Source organism: Stomoxys calcitrans, chromosome 5, assembly GCF_963082655.1.
Source record: "Stomoxys calcitrans chromosome 5, idStoCalc2.1, whole genome shotgun sequence".
NCBI lineage: Eukaryota > Metazoa > Arthropoda > Insecta > Diptera > Muscidae > Stomoxys > Stomoxys calcitrans.
The window spans coordinates 67,632,857-67,648,937 of NC_081556.1; the positions used below are offsets into that span (position 1 = coordinate 67,632,857).

Sequence of the window (16,081 nt, forward strand, 5' to 3'; positions counted from 1 at the left end):
CAGGTGTATTTTGAACTGTTCAGCCATTTCGTTGAGGCCAATCGTTGCAATGACATTATATCTTAGCCATTCCACCACTTCGTTAATTGCAAGGATCTCCGCTTGGTACACACTGCAGTGGTCGGGTAACCTTTTCAATATGACCAGTTCTAGATCTTTAGAGTACACGCCATAGCCCGCGTAGTCGTTTAGTTTGGAAGCATCCGTATAGAAGTAGAAGCAAGAATTTGAATTTCAATTTCTTGCCCAGCAAAACACCCTGGTATTTTGCGCTTTCTGTAAATGGAACATTCTCTCTTCGCAAGGAGACAGGTTCCACTGTAGGCAACTTGTATCTCCTGCTGAAAAGAATTAATTCTGTCTTGGACGGATTTATACCTTCGGTAGCCCACTTCGCTGTTTCACGTAAAGCTCCCTGATGTATATATCTTAGAGTGCTGGGAGACTTTCCCCTAACCGCAATTTTCACGTCATCAGCATACGCGACCACTTTTATGCCTATTTCTTCCAGAGTCAATAGTATATTGTTAATTGCTATATTCCAAAGAAGAGACGACAGTACACGTCCTTGAGGTGTTCATCTGCTGACCCATCTTTTTAGATCCAAAGATCCCAAGCCTGCCGTAATGCATCTTTTAGTAAGTAAGTTATTAATAAACTTTCTTACGGTATAGTTGATGCCTAGAAACTCCAACTCCTTCATGATTTACGTCGGCTTTACATTATTGAAAGCACCTTCAATGTCAAGAAATGCTACCATTGCATATTCCTCGGCAGCGAGAGAACCCTCTATGTAGCCGACTAGGTCATAAAAGGCTGTTTCAGTGGAGCCGCGATAGGCGGTCTCCAGGGATTTTCGCCCTAATATATGTTTCTATCAATCTCTCAAGAGTTTCAGCATAAAGAATGAGAGACTAATAGGACGAAAATCTTTCGCCTTCGTGTGGTAGGGTTTTCATACTTTCGGAATAAAAATGACCCTCGAGTCCCTCCATCCCACAGATATATATGACATTCTGATACAAACAGTGTATATCTCCCTAAACCAGGAAACCAGTCTATCAGACACAGCTTGTTATTCATCCGGTGATACATCATCAGGGCCTGGCGACTTGGAAGAGTCGAAACTTCATATCGCCCAATGGATTTTCGGCTCAGACACAATTTCCCTAATAACTTCCGACGAATGCATACCAGTGACAACCTCTTCTGGCGCCACGTTGTCCGTTGTAGAATTTCCCCGAAAATGTGTATCAACAAGTAGTTCTAATGTTTCCTCACAAGAGATTGTCCATACATTCTATGACTTCTGAATATACCCCACCGAAAAAAGTTTTGAGAACAGAACCTTCCTTAGTCTAGAGGCGTCAGATGCATCCTCCACGGAGCTGCAGAATTCTACCCAGGATTTGTTCTGAGCCTACTCTTTGCAAGAATACAGGCTCTGTGTCTTACATTCCCCGCACCCTTGAGTAGTTTAAATCCCGGAATTCTTAGTCCACGCACCCATGGCTCCTGGATAAAAACCACGTCAAATCCCCCCACCATCAGGAGGACTTTTAGTGCCGCCGAAGCCGCCTCATAATGGTGGATTTATCTGTAGAAACCGGACCATAGTCAGGATTCAGAACTTCCACCACTACAACAGTGGCCTCGTCTTCTGATTCCACAAGAAGTTCATCCTCACAAGATTCGTTAGATCTTGTCATGATGAGCTTCCGTACGCATTCAGGGGCAGATGAGAAAGCTGTGGAACCAATCTTCCTCAGGACACTGGACATTTGCGGTGTGGACGATTCGTCTTTAGATGTGTCACTAACTGCTGCTATTGAAGTACTTTTTGAGTTCCGTGCTTCTCCGCTGGCGCGCACTTTGAGCCCAGTCCAACTTTGTGACCCACCCACACAGGGCTTGTCGGGTCTCGTTTCGATACCATCCCCTCCTGTCTCGAATGTGGCAGGGGGATTTTCAGTCTCTTGCAACCCGCCAGATTTTAGCGATGTGGTCGATAGTTCCTCAGGCAAGTGTTCAGCAACAACTGCTAAGTCGTCTCCTGATACCCCAACCCCAACGCTTCTATAGACCTTCAGTTTCAGGTTGTTGAATCCATAGGATACAACCCCTTTACACTTGTTGAGGTCTGCAAGACAGCCGGAGTTGAGTACGAATACTGCCTGTCTCTGGTCACCATTAGCCTTATCCATATTATCAATCTTCCAGTCGGTGGTTGAAAGATTTGGGTTACATTCTCTAAGTCTTCCAAGTATGGATTCAGGATCTGAAGGAATCCTTAGTATCCAAGCATGCGCCATTGATCGAGAAGAATATCTTCCTTTTTAACTTAAACTAGTGCTGCATCTGGCCAGATCTCACCAATCATTTTTAGCGCACAACAATACAATTCAATTGAGCGTTAATCCCCGAAGGCAATTAGTCTGTATCGGCCCCGATACCAGTCTGCATCGTCACAAACTGGAGGAGACTCAGTAGACTAATGGCAGTCCATTGACTATGTCACTCTAATTACTCCTAAGTATGCAGCCCTGTTCTTCTCACTTGTCGACAACTGCCATTACCAGACTGTCCCTAGCGACATTATCAAAGGTTATTGGATCCATCTTACTATTGTTCGCCTTAGTTCCTTTAGTCATGACTGCGATGCAGTTTCCGAATCTATACGTGTAGTCTTTGGGGTAGCTTGTGCAGCAAATTCCGGAGCCCAATTTAGGGACTCTCTCCCTATTAGTGGGAGTCTTAGGATCATTCGCACCAAGCTTTTCAATAAACCTGAGAGCGATGCGTCTTCTATTATTCCAACCTCTTAAAGAGCGTGTTGGTTTGCCGGGGATGGCCGATGGCCTAAGAAAATTATAGGCTTGCCAAGAAAGAATAGGTTCGGCCTTGTCCTTAAGACTCGGACCAGGTGTCTTCGTCAAAAACCTCTGCTAACCAATCGTCTGTCGGCTAGTGGAGCCTGGAGCAACCGCTCCACCCGCCGAGGTTTCAGTAGCGGACAACATGCTGCGGCCTGATACCACCACCGCAGCTGTTCTTTGGAGTCCATTCTAAGCCTACTCCCGGGCTTTAGATCTGCCGCTCTACTGGAAACAGACGCAGATCATCAACCGCCTAATGGATACCTTTATCGCAGCTATCTTTGAGTGACTTAAATTTTTCTCCCAAAAATAATGACCTATTACGAGTTACAGGAATATTCTTGTGGAGTGATATAACTAAACATCTGCTCCACTCAACGGTTCATACAAGAATCGATTTTATATGTAAAACAATTAAATATTTGCAAATGAAATAATACATTTTTTGATTAATAATTCCTTTAGACTACAATTTAAAGATAGAATTCATGAGATCTAGCTATGTCTACTACCAAATAAAATCTTGTTTTTTTTATTCTCTTCATACCTGAAACTATCAAATTCAATTTCATAACACAGAAAAAAATAGTTTTAGAGAAATACATCGCTATTTGTAAATAATAAATTAAGGATTATAATCCATTAGAATTTTTGTTATTATAATTATGTTCAGAAACGTGCTGAAATTGAGTTCAAATATTTCAACTTCCTGGAAATTTGAAGTATATTTGAGTTTACTCGCATATACCTAAAACAAGGAATTGTGTATACCAATTGGGACAAACAAAAATCTTAAGCGCCAAATCATGGTAAAGTTTACTACCATTTAGTTAAATTTTCATTCATTTGCGTTCGCTTTTTTGAGTGAAATAAAATATGGTGATTTTAAAACTGGATAAATTCATTTTGTAATTGTTATAAGAATGACTCACTTCCTGTTGCGCGCCTCACGACGGTATGCGTAAAGTTTCCTAACGCCGCTACCGTTACTATGGAATCTTTTTTGCCGCTGCTCATCTGAAAGAGAAACGAGGAAAAATATCTAAATAAATTTTCATTGACTTATAGCTTAATATTTAAGGGACTATATTATATATTCCTACGATACTGCAGTCTACTCTTCGCATTCTGAATAAACTATATAGTGAATGAATGCTCAAAAAAACTTCAAGTAAGAACGCGAAATCTACACGAGGTTCGACTATCGTACATACAGTGGAGGAGAAGATAATAGGGACAACAGTTACTAAGAATAATATGAAAAAATATAATAAGAAAACATGGTTACTTCTGTTAAAAGCTCAACCTGACTATTCATAGACCTATTGAATTTTGAACAGTGAACTCACATTTGACATTAAATCTAATTTAAATAACGGATGCACTTAATAGTCTCATCAAAACGTTGTAATTACGTATGAATTGTCTTCCATTTGTAACTTATGATCCAAGAGCAAAGAAAAACAAATGGTTACTACTCATTAAGACCCATGCTTTATAATCATATTCGTATCGTTAATTAAAGCATTTACCTCTTAAAACGGTTCGCGGGGTTCATACAACTGAAGAAGAGACAAAAGTGATAACATTATGAAAAAACAAGTAAGAGCGTGCTAAGTTCGGCCGGGCCGAAACCTAGATACCCTCCACCATGGATAGCATTTTTCGAGTCCTTTACGCAGTATCTCTTTTTAGGCAAATAAAGAGTAATGAATAAGAACTGTTATGCCATTGGAGGTATATCAAGTCGTAGTCCGATTTGGACCATAAATGAATTAAATGCTGAACATTGCAGAAGTGATTGTTTAATATTTTCGTCCATTTGGTTAAGAATTGCGCCTTGTAGGGGCTTAGAGGTCAAATCGGGAGAACGGTTTATATGGGAGCTGTATCAAGCTATAGATCGATTCATACCATATTGAACACGTATGTTGAAGGTCATGATAGATGGCGTTGTACAAAATTTCTGCCAAATCGGATGAAAATTGCGCCCTCTAGAGGCTCAAGAAGTCAAGATCCCAGATCCATTTAAATGGCAGCTATATCAGGTTATGTACCGATTTGCGCCATACTAAGCACAAATATTGGAAGTCATTACAAAACACCTCATGCTAAATTTCAGCTAAGTCAGGTGAGAATTGCGCACTATAGCGGCTTAAGAAGTCAAGGCATATTTTCCGCGGTAAAATAATGCATTTTGGTCCCTAAGATGCGGCTGTAATCCACAAAATACTTTTTGTTCATTTGGGGATGCTTAGGATTATATTATTTTGTCCTGGTATTAATTTGCTTCTTTTATCGGCATGGTGGCGTCTCATTGATGTTCTTCTTGTAACAGTATGTTGTGCTCTTTCGTCTGCTTGGTTCTGTTGAATATCCAAATCCAGGTGATGTGTGTCCAGAGGGATCTGGTCTGCGGCGAGTGGGTCTGGCTGGGAAGTTAAACAGGTGATGTGTGTCGTGTGGTCCCAGGTCACAATCCGGACCTGCACGTTGAGATCAATCCTTGCTCTGTAGGAGTTGAGCCGGCTGGATCTGCCGAATTGTAGTTGAGCCAAAGCTTTCCCTTTTTTTTGTGCGGCGAGGTGAACTCTTTCAGGTGTGATGGGTAGCGGTCGTTCTCCAAGGACGACATTCACCCGGTTCGTTGAGGTAGACGTTTAACCTAGCATAGACGTCAACAATGCGTGAGGCCTGATCGTACAATCATCAAATGATACGATTTCTGTGCCGTCTAGAGGGGTCGAAATAGAGGATAAGCAGAGGTTTCACTCTATGGGTATACGATTCTTATCCCTAAATTTCATAAACGACTGGTGACCACACAGATAGTTCGTGACCTAGCCTTTCAGGCCTGGCTGAAGGAACTTGTTGGCGATGTCCCCTAATAGTTTGGCATGGAGCCATCGAATGTTTTCGATGGGTCCAGTGCCACAATCTGTCTGATTAAAGCCACAGCCAAGTAGTCCCTCAACGCCGTGGCTACTGGTGAGGTCAGTCACAGTTAACTCGCCAACCGTCGCTCTTTTGATGAGTGGAGCGGACGTTTCATAATAGGCCATTATTTTTTAAAAGAAAAATTTAAGCCACTCAAGGATAGCTACGAAAGTGGTATCCATTAGGCTGTTGGTGATCCGCGTCTGTTTCCAGTGGAGTGGCAGAACTAGAGCCCGGGAGTAGGCTTAGTATATGTTGTCTGCTACTGAAACCTCGACTGGTGGAGCGGCAGCTCCAGGCTCCACTAGCCGACAGACGACTGGTCACAGGGGCTTTTGACGAAGACACTTGCTTCGAATTTTAAGGACAAGGACGAACCTATTCTTCGGCCTAGGAGAAGAACAGGGCTGCATACCTAGGAATGTTTGAATTGGGATGGTCAATGAACTGTCATCAGTATACTCCAATGTGACGATGCAGGCTGCTATCGGGGCCGATACAGACTAATTGCTTTCGGGGATCAACGCTCAATTGAAATGTATCGTTGTGTGCTAAAAAAGATTGGTGAGATCTGGCCAGGTGCAGCACTAGATTTAGTCAAGAAGGAAGATATTTCTTCTCAACCAATGACGCATGCTTGAATCCATACTTGGAAGACTAAGGGAATGTAATCCCAATCTTTCAACCACCGACTGGAAGATTGGTATATTGGATGAGGTGATGGTGATCGGAGACATGCAGTATTCGTACTAAACTCCGGCTGTCTCGCAAACCTCAACAAGTCTGAAGGGGTTGTATCCTACGGATTCAACAAGTTGAAACTGAAGGTCTATAGTTTGTATAGGTGGGTTTCAGATCAATATTTTGATACGTTACAAACGGACTGACGAAATTAGTACGCACCCATCCTACGGTGGAGGGTATAATGAAATACGACTGTAAAAAATGGCATTATTAGCTTATTGTAATGTACAAAGTTTGATAAAAAAATAAGCGTTATTTTTAGATTTTGTGAGTTAGGTATATTCGATTTTCTCTTCTTTTGCTAAAAAGTTACGAGATGTGTATGGTGATAAAGCCTTAAAAGGAAGACAGTGTCAAAATTGGTTTCGCAAATTCCGTTCTGGAGATTTTTCACTTAAAGATGAGCCACGTTCAGGTCGGCCAAATAAAGTTGATGATGACAAAATCAAAGCATTAATCGAATTGGATCGTCATGTAACTGAGCGCGAGATAGGAGAGAAGTTAAATATACCAATATCAACCGTTCATTATCACATAAAAAGTCTTGGACTGGTGAAAAAGCTTTATATTTGGGTACCACATGTATTGAAAGAAATTCATTTAACAAACCGAATCAACGCATGTGATATGCACCTTAAACGCACGCAATGAATTCGATCCGTTTTTAAAACGAATCATAACTGGAGATGAAAAATGGATTGTTTACAACAACGTTAGTCGAAAACGATCATGGTCCAAGCATGGTGAACCAGCTCAAACCACTTCAAAGGCTGATATCCACCAAAAGAAGGTTATGCTGTCTGTTTGGTGGGATTGGAAGGGTGTGGTATATTTTGAGCTGCTTCCAAGGAACCAAACGATTAATTCGGATGTTTACTGTCAACAATTGGACAAATTGAATACAGCCATCAAGGAGAAGCGACCAGAATTGGTCAATCGTAAAGGTGTCATATTCCACCAGGACAACGCTAGACCGCACACATCTTTGGTCACTCGCCAAAAACGGAGTGAGCTTGGCTGGGAACTTTTGATGCATCCACCATATAGCCCTGACCTTGCACCATAATACTACCATTTATTTCAAAATCGCACTTGATTCAGTTTTTTGCAGATAAAAGCCAGAAATTCTATGAGCGTGGAATACTAAATTTGCCAGGAAGATGGCAAAAGGTTATCGAACAAAATGGCAATTATATATTTGATTAAAGTTCATTCTAAGTTTTATTAAAAATGCATTTACTTTCTTTTAAAAAATCCGCAATTACTTTATTTTGTTTTTGACGGATAAAAAAGTTATTCGTGTTTTGGTGTGATCACCAGATATGGGGAAATTCGGAGTCAACGAAAGGGGTGAGCTACTTATCGAATATATTATAAGTTGCAATCTGGCGATTTGTAATAAAGGGGATAAACCGACCTCTATTACCAGGAACAGACAGGAGATACTAGATTTATCCTTTGTACCGTAAGATATAAGCGCAAGAATATGCTACTGGAAAGTTTTGGATGACCACAGCTTCTTCTCCTCCTTGGAGAAAATACTGCAGAAATGGTCCCTCGGCTAAACAGAAGAAATCCGGATAGGGATAAATTCTGCATGTCCAGAAAGGAAGGACCACGAAGGCCCTGAATGTCTCGCTTGCGTCAGCATGTTCTAGTGCCAAGCCGAGGGGCAAACAGCGACCGCCATGGCGGACCCCAGAGCTAGTTGGTCTAAGGAAGGACTGCAGAAAAGTCTTTAACAGAGCGAAAGCCACAAGAGCACAACACGATTGGGACATTTAGAAACTATAAGAGCGAACTGATAAAGGCACGGAACAAATCCTATGTGGAATTCTGTTGCTTCGTGGAGGATACATCTGAGGCCTCTAGACTAAGGAAGATGCTGTCCTCGAGACCTATTACGGTGGGGTATCCTCACCAGTCAGAAAATGTATGGACAATATCTTATGAGGAAACACTAGAACTACTCCTTAATATACATTTTCCGGGAAATTCTTTCAACGAGATGGCTGAACAGTTTCAAATTCACCTGTTCTAGGTGCCGGGCCACAGAGATATCCCAGGGAATTGTAAAGCGGACGAACTTGCGAGACTTGGAACTGCCCTACACATTCCAGGGATACTGGAATCTGTGGGTATGCCTCTAGCGACATGTTAAGTTTTCAGGACCAGGCCCGAAGGACAAGGAATGATAGATGGTCACAAAGAGGGGGATATGAGCATTCCAAAACTTTGTGGCCTAATTTAGACTTGAAGAGGTTTTCCGCTTTGCTATCACTGGCTAGAACAGACGTCTCAGTCATTGTGTCCGTCATGACAGGTCACTGTCATATGTGTGTCCCACTCTAGCAATCAGAAAGAGTTTCACCTTAGGTTCTCATTTCTTTGAAAACCTGTCTGATTAAATGGATGTGAAAATTCGCAAGTTGTTGGGCTTTTAAAATTGATCAGGGTGGTTCAACGGTAGGAACTAGGAGGTATCTTTCTTCTTCTGTTCCTGTGGAATAACAATGGACGAAAACGTCTAAGTGAGTCTTATGGCAGACTGCCACTTAACCTAACCTAACCTTGTCTTTAGAACAAATTTCATTGAAATTTTTTCCTTAGAGAAAATTTGATAGACGTTTATTTTTTATGAGAAAATTTTATCAACTTTTATTTTTAGAAATAATATTATATATGGATTTCCTTTAGAAAAATTGTGGAAAAAATCAAAAAAATTTTATCGTCAATAACTTTCTTTGAAATATCGTCTTTAAAAATGTCCTTGAAATTTTGTGTTTAGAAACATTTTATTTATACATTTTGTCTTTAAAAACCATTTGATTACAAAATTCTATAAATAAAAACTGCATTAAAATTTTGTCTTAAGAAAACACTTTATTGAAATTGTGTATGTTATGTTCGGTTCTGTTCGTTGAATATCTGTTCATTTCCAGTTTAAGTTCAAAGCCATATACAATATATATTATTATAGTAGTTAATTTGTCTGCCCTTAAATTATAAGAAAAGATGAAACATTAAAATATGTTTATTTATTTTTGAAATGTTTAGGCTATTTTCAAATATTTAACATCTGAAAATAGCAGAATAGTTGCTGTTTTAGCAAAAAAAAAACACATTTTCAGCAGTCTTTCTGTTCTTACAGCAAACAGTTTTGCTGTTTTTACTAACAAATTTCTCTGAGTGTAGCACACTTGAGGGAGTGTCTGCTCACTGAGTAGGCAATTGGTGTACTCTCTGAAGCGACCCAATCGAACTTATTTTGACTAATAAACTTCCGGCGCTCAGAGGTTACGAAGTCGGATGGTCGGCCGATAGTGACTATTATGGTCTGATCCCATTCCTTTGGTCTGATCGCAAAGGAATGACGGCTAGCCAGGATACGTCACTCAGGAAATCAGCGGACGTAATCTCATTGATGATTTGATGATCCGTGTGACGATTTTTAAGGGTTTCGACTGTCAAAAAGATATAAACGTCGAAAACGTCAAATACTTGTATAAACGTAAAAAAAGTAGTAAATGTCATAAACCTCGAAAAAGCTCTGTAATTTCTTTAGTTTCGACATCATATCATTGTTTAGCATAGGTTTTTGTTGCTATAGCCCCTATGTATAAAAATATTTCAAAGTTTTATGATAAAAAGTTTTTGCTTTAAATCGTTTTAAAGTCAGCGTTCCGCCTTGCGGAGCAGTTTAACCACGTAAATATACTCACAAACGACACCACCATTAATGAGAGGGACTAAACGCTGAAATGTATTTCATGTGCTCGCCAGGATTCAAACTTAAACTTTTCTATTTTAGGCAAACCTTCTTACCTATGCACCAGGGTGGCCATAATCATAAATTCACGAAAGCTTAAACTATTGTAGTTGTACGATTTTCTTTTTATTTTCAACTCTGTCAAAAACTATTTTGTTGGCTAAGTTTACGGCGTTTTCTACGTATGTATTATACGTCGGAAATGTATTTCACATACGCCATAGTCTCCGACAGACCTTCCCTGATGACAAGGCATAGCTTACATTGTTGGGAATATTTTTAGCTTTAATTTAAAGTAAAACAAGTAAAAGCGTGCTAAGTGTGGCCGGGCCGAATCTTATATGCCCTCCACCATGGATCGCATTTGTCGAGTTCTTTTCCCGGCATCTCCTCTTAGGCAAAAAAAGGATATAAGAAAAGATTTGCTCAGCTATTAGAGCGATATTATATATGGTCCGGTTTGGACCACAATTAAATTATATGTTGGAGACCTGTGTAAAATGTCAGCCAATTCGAATAAGAATTGCGCCCTTTGGTGGCTCAAGAAGTAAAATAGAGAGATCGATTTATATGGGAGCTGTATCGGGCTATAGACCGATTCAGACCATAATAAACACGTATGTTGATGGTCATGAGAGACTCCGTTGTACAAAATTTCAGACAAATCGGATAAAAATTGCGACCCTTAGAGGCTCAAGAAGTCAAGATCCCAGATCGGTTTATATGGCAGCTATATCAGGTTATGAACCGATTTAAACCTTATTTGACACAGTTGTTGAAAGTAAGAATAAAATACGTCATGCAAAAATTCATTCAAATCGGATAAGAATTGAGCCCTCTAGAGGCTCAAGAAGTCAGGAGCCAAGATCGGTTTATATGGCAGGTATATCAGGTTATGGACTGATTTAAACCATACCTGGCAAAATTGTTGGTGATCATAACAAAACACGTCGTGCAAAATTTCATTATTATCGGATAAGAATTGCGCATTCTAGAGGCTCAAGAAATCAAGACCCAAGATCGGTTTATATGGCAGCTATATCAAAACATGGACCGATATGGCCCATTTACAGTTTCAACCGACCTCAAGCAGCTAGCTTTACTCCTTCGGAAGTTAGCGTGCTTTCGACATACAGACGGACGGACGGACATGGCGGATCGACATAAAATGTCGCGACGATCAAGAATATATATACTTTATGGGGTCTCAGACGAGTATTTCGAGTAGTTACAAACAGAATGACGAAATTAGTATACCCCCATCCTATGGTGGAGGGTATAAAAACAGGAACATGAAACTTTTTTGCCAGTGTGGAATTTTTTAAGCTAAATATAAAGTTGGCCATATTAGTCCCAAGATAACGTGGTGGTTTGATATCAAAGTGAGTGAAGTTATCAATTAAAACTTTTCTTAAAACCTCCGCTTTATCAAAATGGTAAACGATAATTTGATGTATCGAAAAACAAGTAAAAGCGTGCAAAATTCGGCCGGACCGAATATTGGGAACCACCACCACCATTTTAAAAATTTATACAAAATAAATTTAGTTGAAGGGCATAATATTATTCTACATACCAAACTTCTGTCAAACCTGCAAAAATTAAAGCTTTAGGAACCGACCAGGGGTGATCGAGAAACCGGTTTACATGAGCGCTATATCCAATTCTTGACCGATTTGGACCGAGCTTCGCACAATTGTCATAACATAATACTATGTGCAAAATTTCAGTCAAATCTGAAAAAAATTGAGGCTTCCAGGAGCTCAAGAAGTCTAATCGGGAAATCGACGTAGCCAGGGGGAGGCCCTCAGGCCCGAGTTCCCCCAAAAATTATTTTGTCTGAAGAAAAAGTTTAGAACCCTATGTGCAAAATTGAAGCCAAATCGGACAAAAATTACAGCTTCCAGGAGCTCAAGAAGTCAAATGGGGAGATCGGGTCATATGGAAGCTATATCAGGTTCTTAACCGATTTGGACCGTACTTGACACAGTTGGTGAAAGTGATAACAAAACTATGTGCAAAATTTCAGCCACATCGGATAAAAATTGCGGCTTCCAGGGCCTCAAGAAGTCAAATCGAGAAATCGGTTTATATGGGAGTCAGGGACGTAGCCAGGGGGAGGCCCTCTGGCCCGAGCACCCGCAAAAATTATTTTGTCTGAAGAAAAATTTCATCAACATCTTTTATAATGACAAAATTTCATATTTATAATATTCTACAAATACAACATTTTGCTGAGGCCAGGGCCGCTTTCAAATTATTTTTCTTAAGGACGAAATTATAATGAATTTCTTAGTAAAAACTCAATTTTAATGAAATTTTTTGTAAAAAAATTTTAATGATATTTTTCTAGAGACAAAAATTTCAGCATAATATTATCTTATGAAAAAAATTCAGCACGGGTCAGACGCCCTGAAAATTATTTTTTTAAGACCAAATTTTTTTAAAATTTTTTCTAAAGACAAAATTTAAAAAAAAAATGATAAAATTTTTTCTAAAGACTACATTTTAATGAATTTTTTTAAGGACTAACCTTCAGCGAAAAACTCTCTAAAGACAACCTAACCTCGAGATTATTTTTTAAAACCAGAATTTAAATTTTGCATAAATATTTTTAAAGTTTTTTTATTATGCTTATCTGCCCCAAACAACATTTTCCTAAAAATTTTTTTATAGACAAATTTCAATAAATATTTTTAAAAACAAAATTTTAACTCTTAATGCCTGACCCTTGATTCAGTTGTCCGATTTTGATGAAATTTTATGCCTATATATAAAAACGCGTGTTTGTCTGTTTGGCTAATTAACTGATCAACACCCAGTCCAAACGGCTAAAGCTAGAGTCATGGAATTTGGCACGAATGTGGGTCTTGAATTGTAGGCGCGAATGTGGGTCTTGAGAGGCTAAAATTATGATTTTCCGCAGAAATAAGTGTTGGTGACAAATATTTCCCAAAATAGTACCGGGAGTGGGAAAAATCGTACGTTTAAAATCGCAATTGGTACTTTTTGATACCTTGTTCGTTAATTTGGCTAGAGCTTAAATTTTGGAATTTAGGTACATTGTGGCAACCTAAATTGGGATGCACAAAGAGTTTTTGGACATTTAGAAACAAAAAAGGTACGAAATAGGTGAAATTTGCATAGGGCGTATTTGGTACCATTTCATACTTTCTTTACGGATTGAACAAGAGCTCTGAAATTTAACATGTAGATTCTACTAGAAATATATGTAGGCTGACTAAGTGATTTTTTAACAAATCATACATTTTGGTACCAAAAAGCTTATTTACTTTTACAGTGGACGGAGAAGGGTAAAATTAAAAAAATTGTTAAAATTATCGATGTCTTGACAAATATACCATAAGTTGTACTAAATATGAAATTTTTAAATCGTACCAGGATTGGGATAAAAAGTACTTAAGTGCTGTAGTTGATACTTTTAAGCACTTTCTTTAAAGATTGAGCTACAGATCTGAAATTCGGGATACAGGCACATCTTGGTAGTATGTACCGGACGACTAGCAGATTTAGTTGATATTCGTTCATTTTGGTACTAAAGCGGTACTTTATTTACAGACTTGGCTACATTTGTGATACATGTACATCCTAGCAGTATGTGACGAAGACTAAAGGATTGTTTTGAAATTTGTACATTTAGGTGCTAAAACGTGCAAAATGGTACTGTATTTACGGATTGTGCTAAAGATCTCAAAATTGCGACACAGTTACACCTTGACAATATTTATCGGCCGACTAGAGTTTTTTTTTTTTTTAATTCGTACATTTAGGCACTAAGACTTTCAAAATGTTTTTTATTCTTTTTTCCTAAACCCCTACAACAAAAAAATCATTTTCTTAATATTTTATGACCATTTTGGGAAAAAAACTGAATTTAATGATTTTTAAATGCAAAAAGGGCATTAAAATGGATTCCAGCAATCTCACTCCTAAGAATTTTGAGAAAAGTTTTCGTTTGATTTTTGGGATATAAAAAAATTCCGACTTTTGACAGCCAATTTTCCCTCAAAATATGACGGGAAAAATTGTTGTAACTGTTTCAGTTATTTACTTTACGCCAACCCAAATTTCATTACCATACCTCTTTCCTAACTCGAGCTAGAATTTTTCTAAGGCAGCTCTATTCTTGGATATTTTTCGTCGTTAATGCGAATCTGGGCACTCGGTGCAAGAGCCGTTGCCGTTGTCTACAGTTCAAAGCCATTAATACAACTTCCAAAAGATATTTGCACTGTGTTAGCAATCAGTGTAAAATTCAGCTCTGACTTTATGACCAAATGTCCCCGCCGATGTGTCAGTTACTGCACCCAATAGCTACCACTATTAAAAAAAAAAAAATTTCGGTTTTGAAAAAAATGTGGGTTGGCCTTAAAAGTGAATATCGGGAGATGCATACATATGGAGGGTATATCTAAAACTGAACGTATTTCTTTAAAATTCATCTGTCATCAGAAGAGTTATGAGAGAAACCTTCGTCCCAATTTTGTGAAGATTGGCTAAATAAATGACTAAATTATTGAATATTATTCAAAAACGGAGGAAAATATATATGAGAGATTTATCTAAATCTGAACCGATTTCTATTTAATTCAATAGTAATACTGGGTTTCATATGGAAATCCTTTGTGTCAATTTTCGTGCGAATCGGTTAACAAATGACCAAATTATTGCAATGTTATTCCAAATCGGACGAACGTATGGGAGCTAACCCCAATCTGAACCGATTTCTATGACATTCGCCAATAATGTCGAGACTCATAGGAAAATCACTCGTCAGGTTCGGTTTCGGTTCGGTTTACAAATGACGATGTAATTGCAATTTTAATCCAAATCGGATCGGACCAGTAATGTCGAGACTTATAAGAGAACTTCTCGTGCAAAATGTCGTGAGAATCGGTTTAAAAATGGTGATATAATTGCATTTTTAGTCCTAATCGGACGAACATGTATATGAGAGCTATATCCAAATCTGAACCAATTTTTTCCAATTTCAATACGCCCAAGAAAATGCTTCTGCCAAATTTGAAGACGATCAGATGAAAATTGCGACCTATACTTTGTACACAAATTAACATGGACAGAATCATAAAGTGATTCTGAGTCGATCGGTATACTTATCAATGGGTCTATCTCTCTTCCTTCTGGGTGTAACTAACAAATTCACTAAATTATAATGAGTGGTTGAAGGGGATGTTGTTTTTTGCTGTTTTGGTAAAATTGTTTAAACATTTGCTTGACTTCGATTTCGATTAAAACCATTATGACTTGAACGAAGTTCGGGCATTAAAATTTACAAAAATTTGTTTCTAAAAACCAAGAAATTGATTTTTCTTTAATTCAATGGTGTCTCTCAATTTTTTGTACAGCGTGGATCAGCTGATTGGAAATCTATTGCAATGCGTTGAATTCAATAAAAATTAATTTAATCAATTAAATCAGTCAATAGCAGCTGTTCTAACATTATGCTGGTTATAGGTCAATACAATTTAAAATGTTCCGATGGCTCCTCTTTAGCGATGCAAGCTAAATAAAACAAACTCCCCACCTGCGCCATTGCATTCGTGCCATTGCAGCCTATAACGCTGAACGCGTTCGAATCCTGTCGAGAGTATTGGACAAAGCGGTGTTTATCCCCTCTCAATGTTGGCGACATGTGCGAGGTACAATGCCATGCATGGTCTTTTTTCGGTTATTTTCCCCAAAGAGGCGTCGAACTGCGGAACGCCGTTCGGAC

General features: G+C 38.7%; 1 protein-coding gene across 1 annotated transcript in view; it reads right to left on the reverse strand.

Moving 5' to 3' along the window:
• LOC106092497 (high affinity cAMP-specific and IBMX-insensitive 3',5'-cyclic phosphodiesterase 8-like) overlaps window positions 1-16,081 on the reverse strand; it is a 287,871-nt gene that overhangs the window by 171,925 nt on the left and 99,865 nt on the right. Inside the window, exon 4 of the mRNA XM_059370600.1 lies at window positions 3,809-3,893. Within this exon, the coding sequence (XP_059226583.1) occupies window positions 3,809-3,893 (85 nt within the window). The remainder of the gene's footprint in view (window positions 1-3,808; window positions 3,894-16,081) is intronic.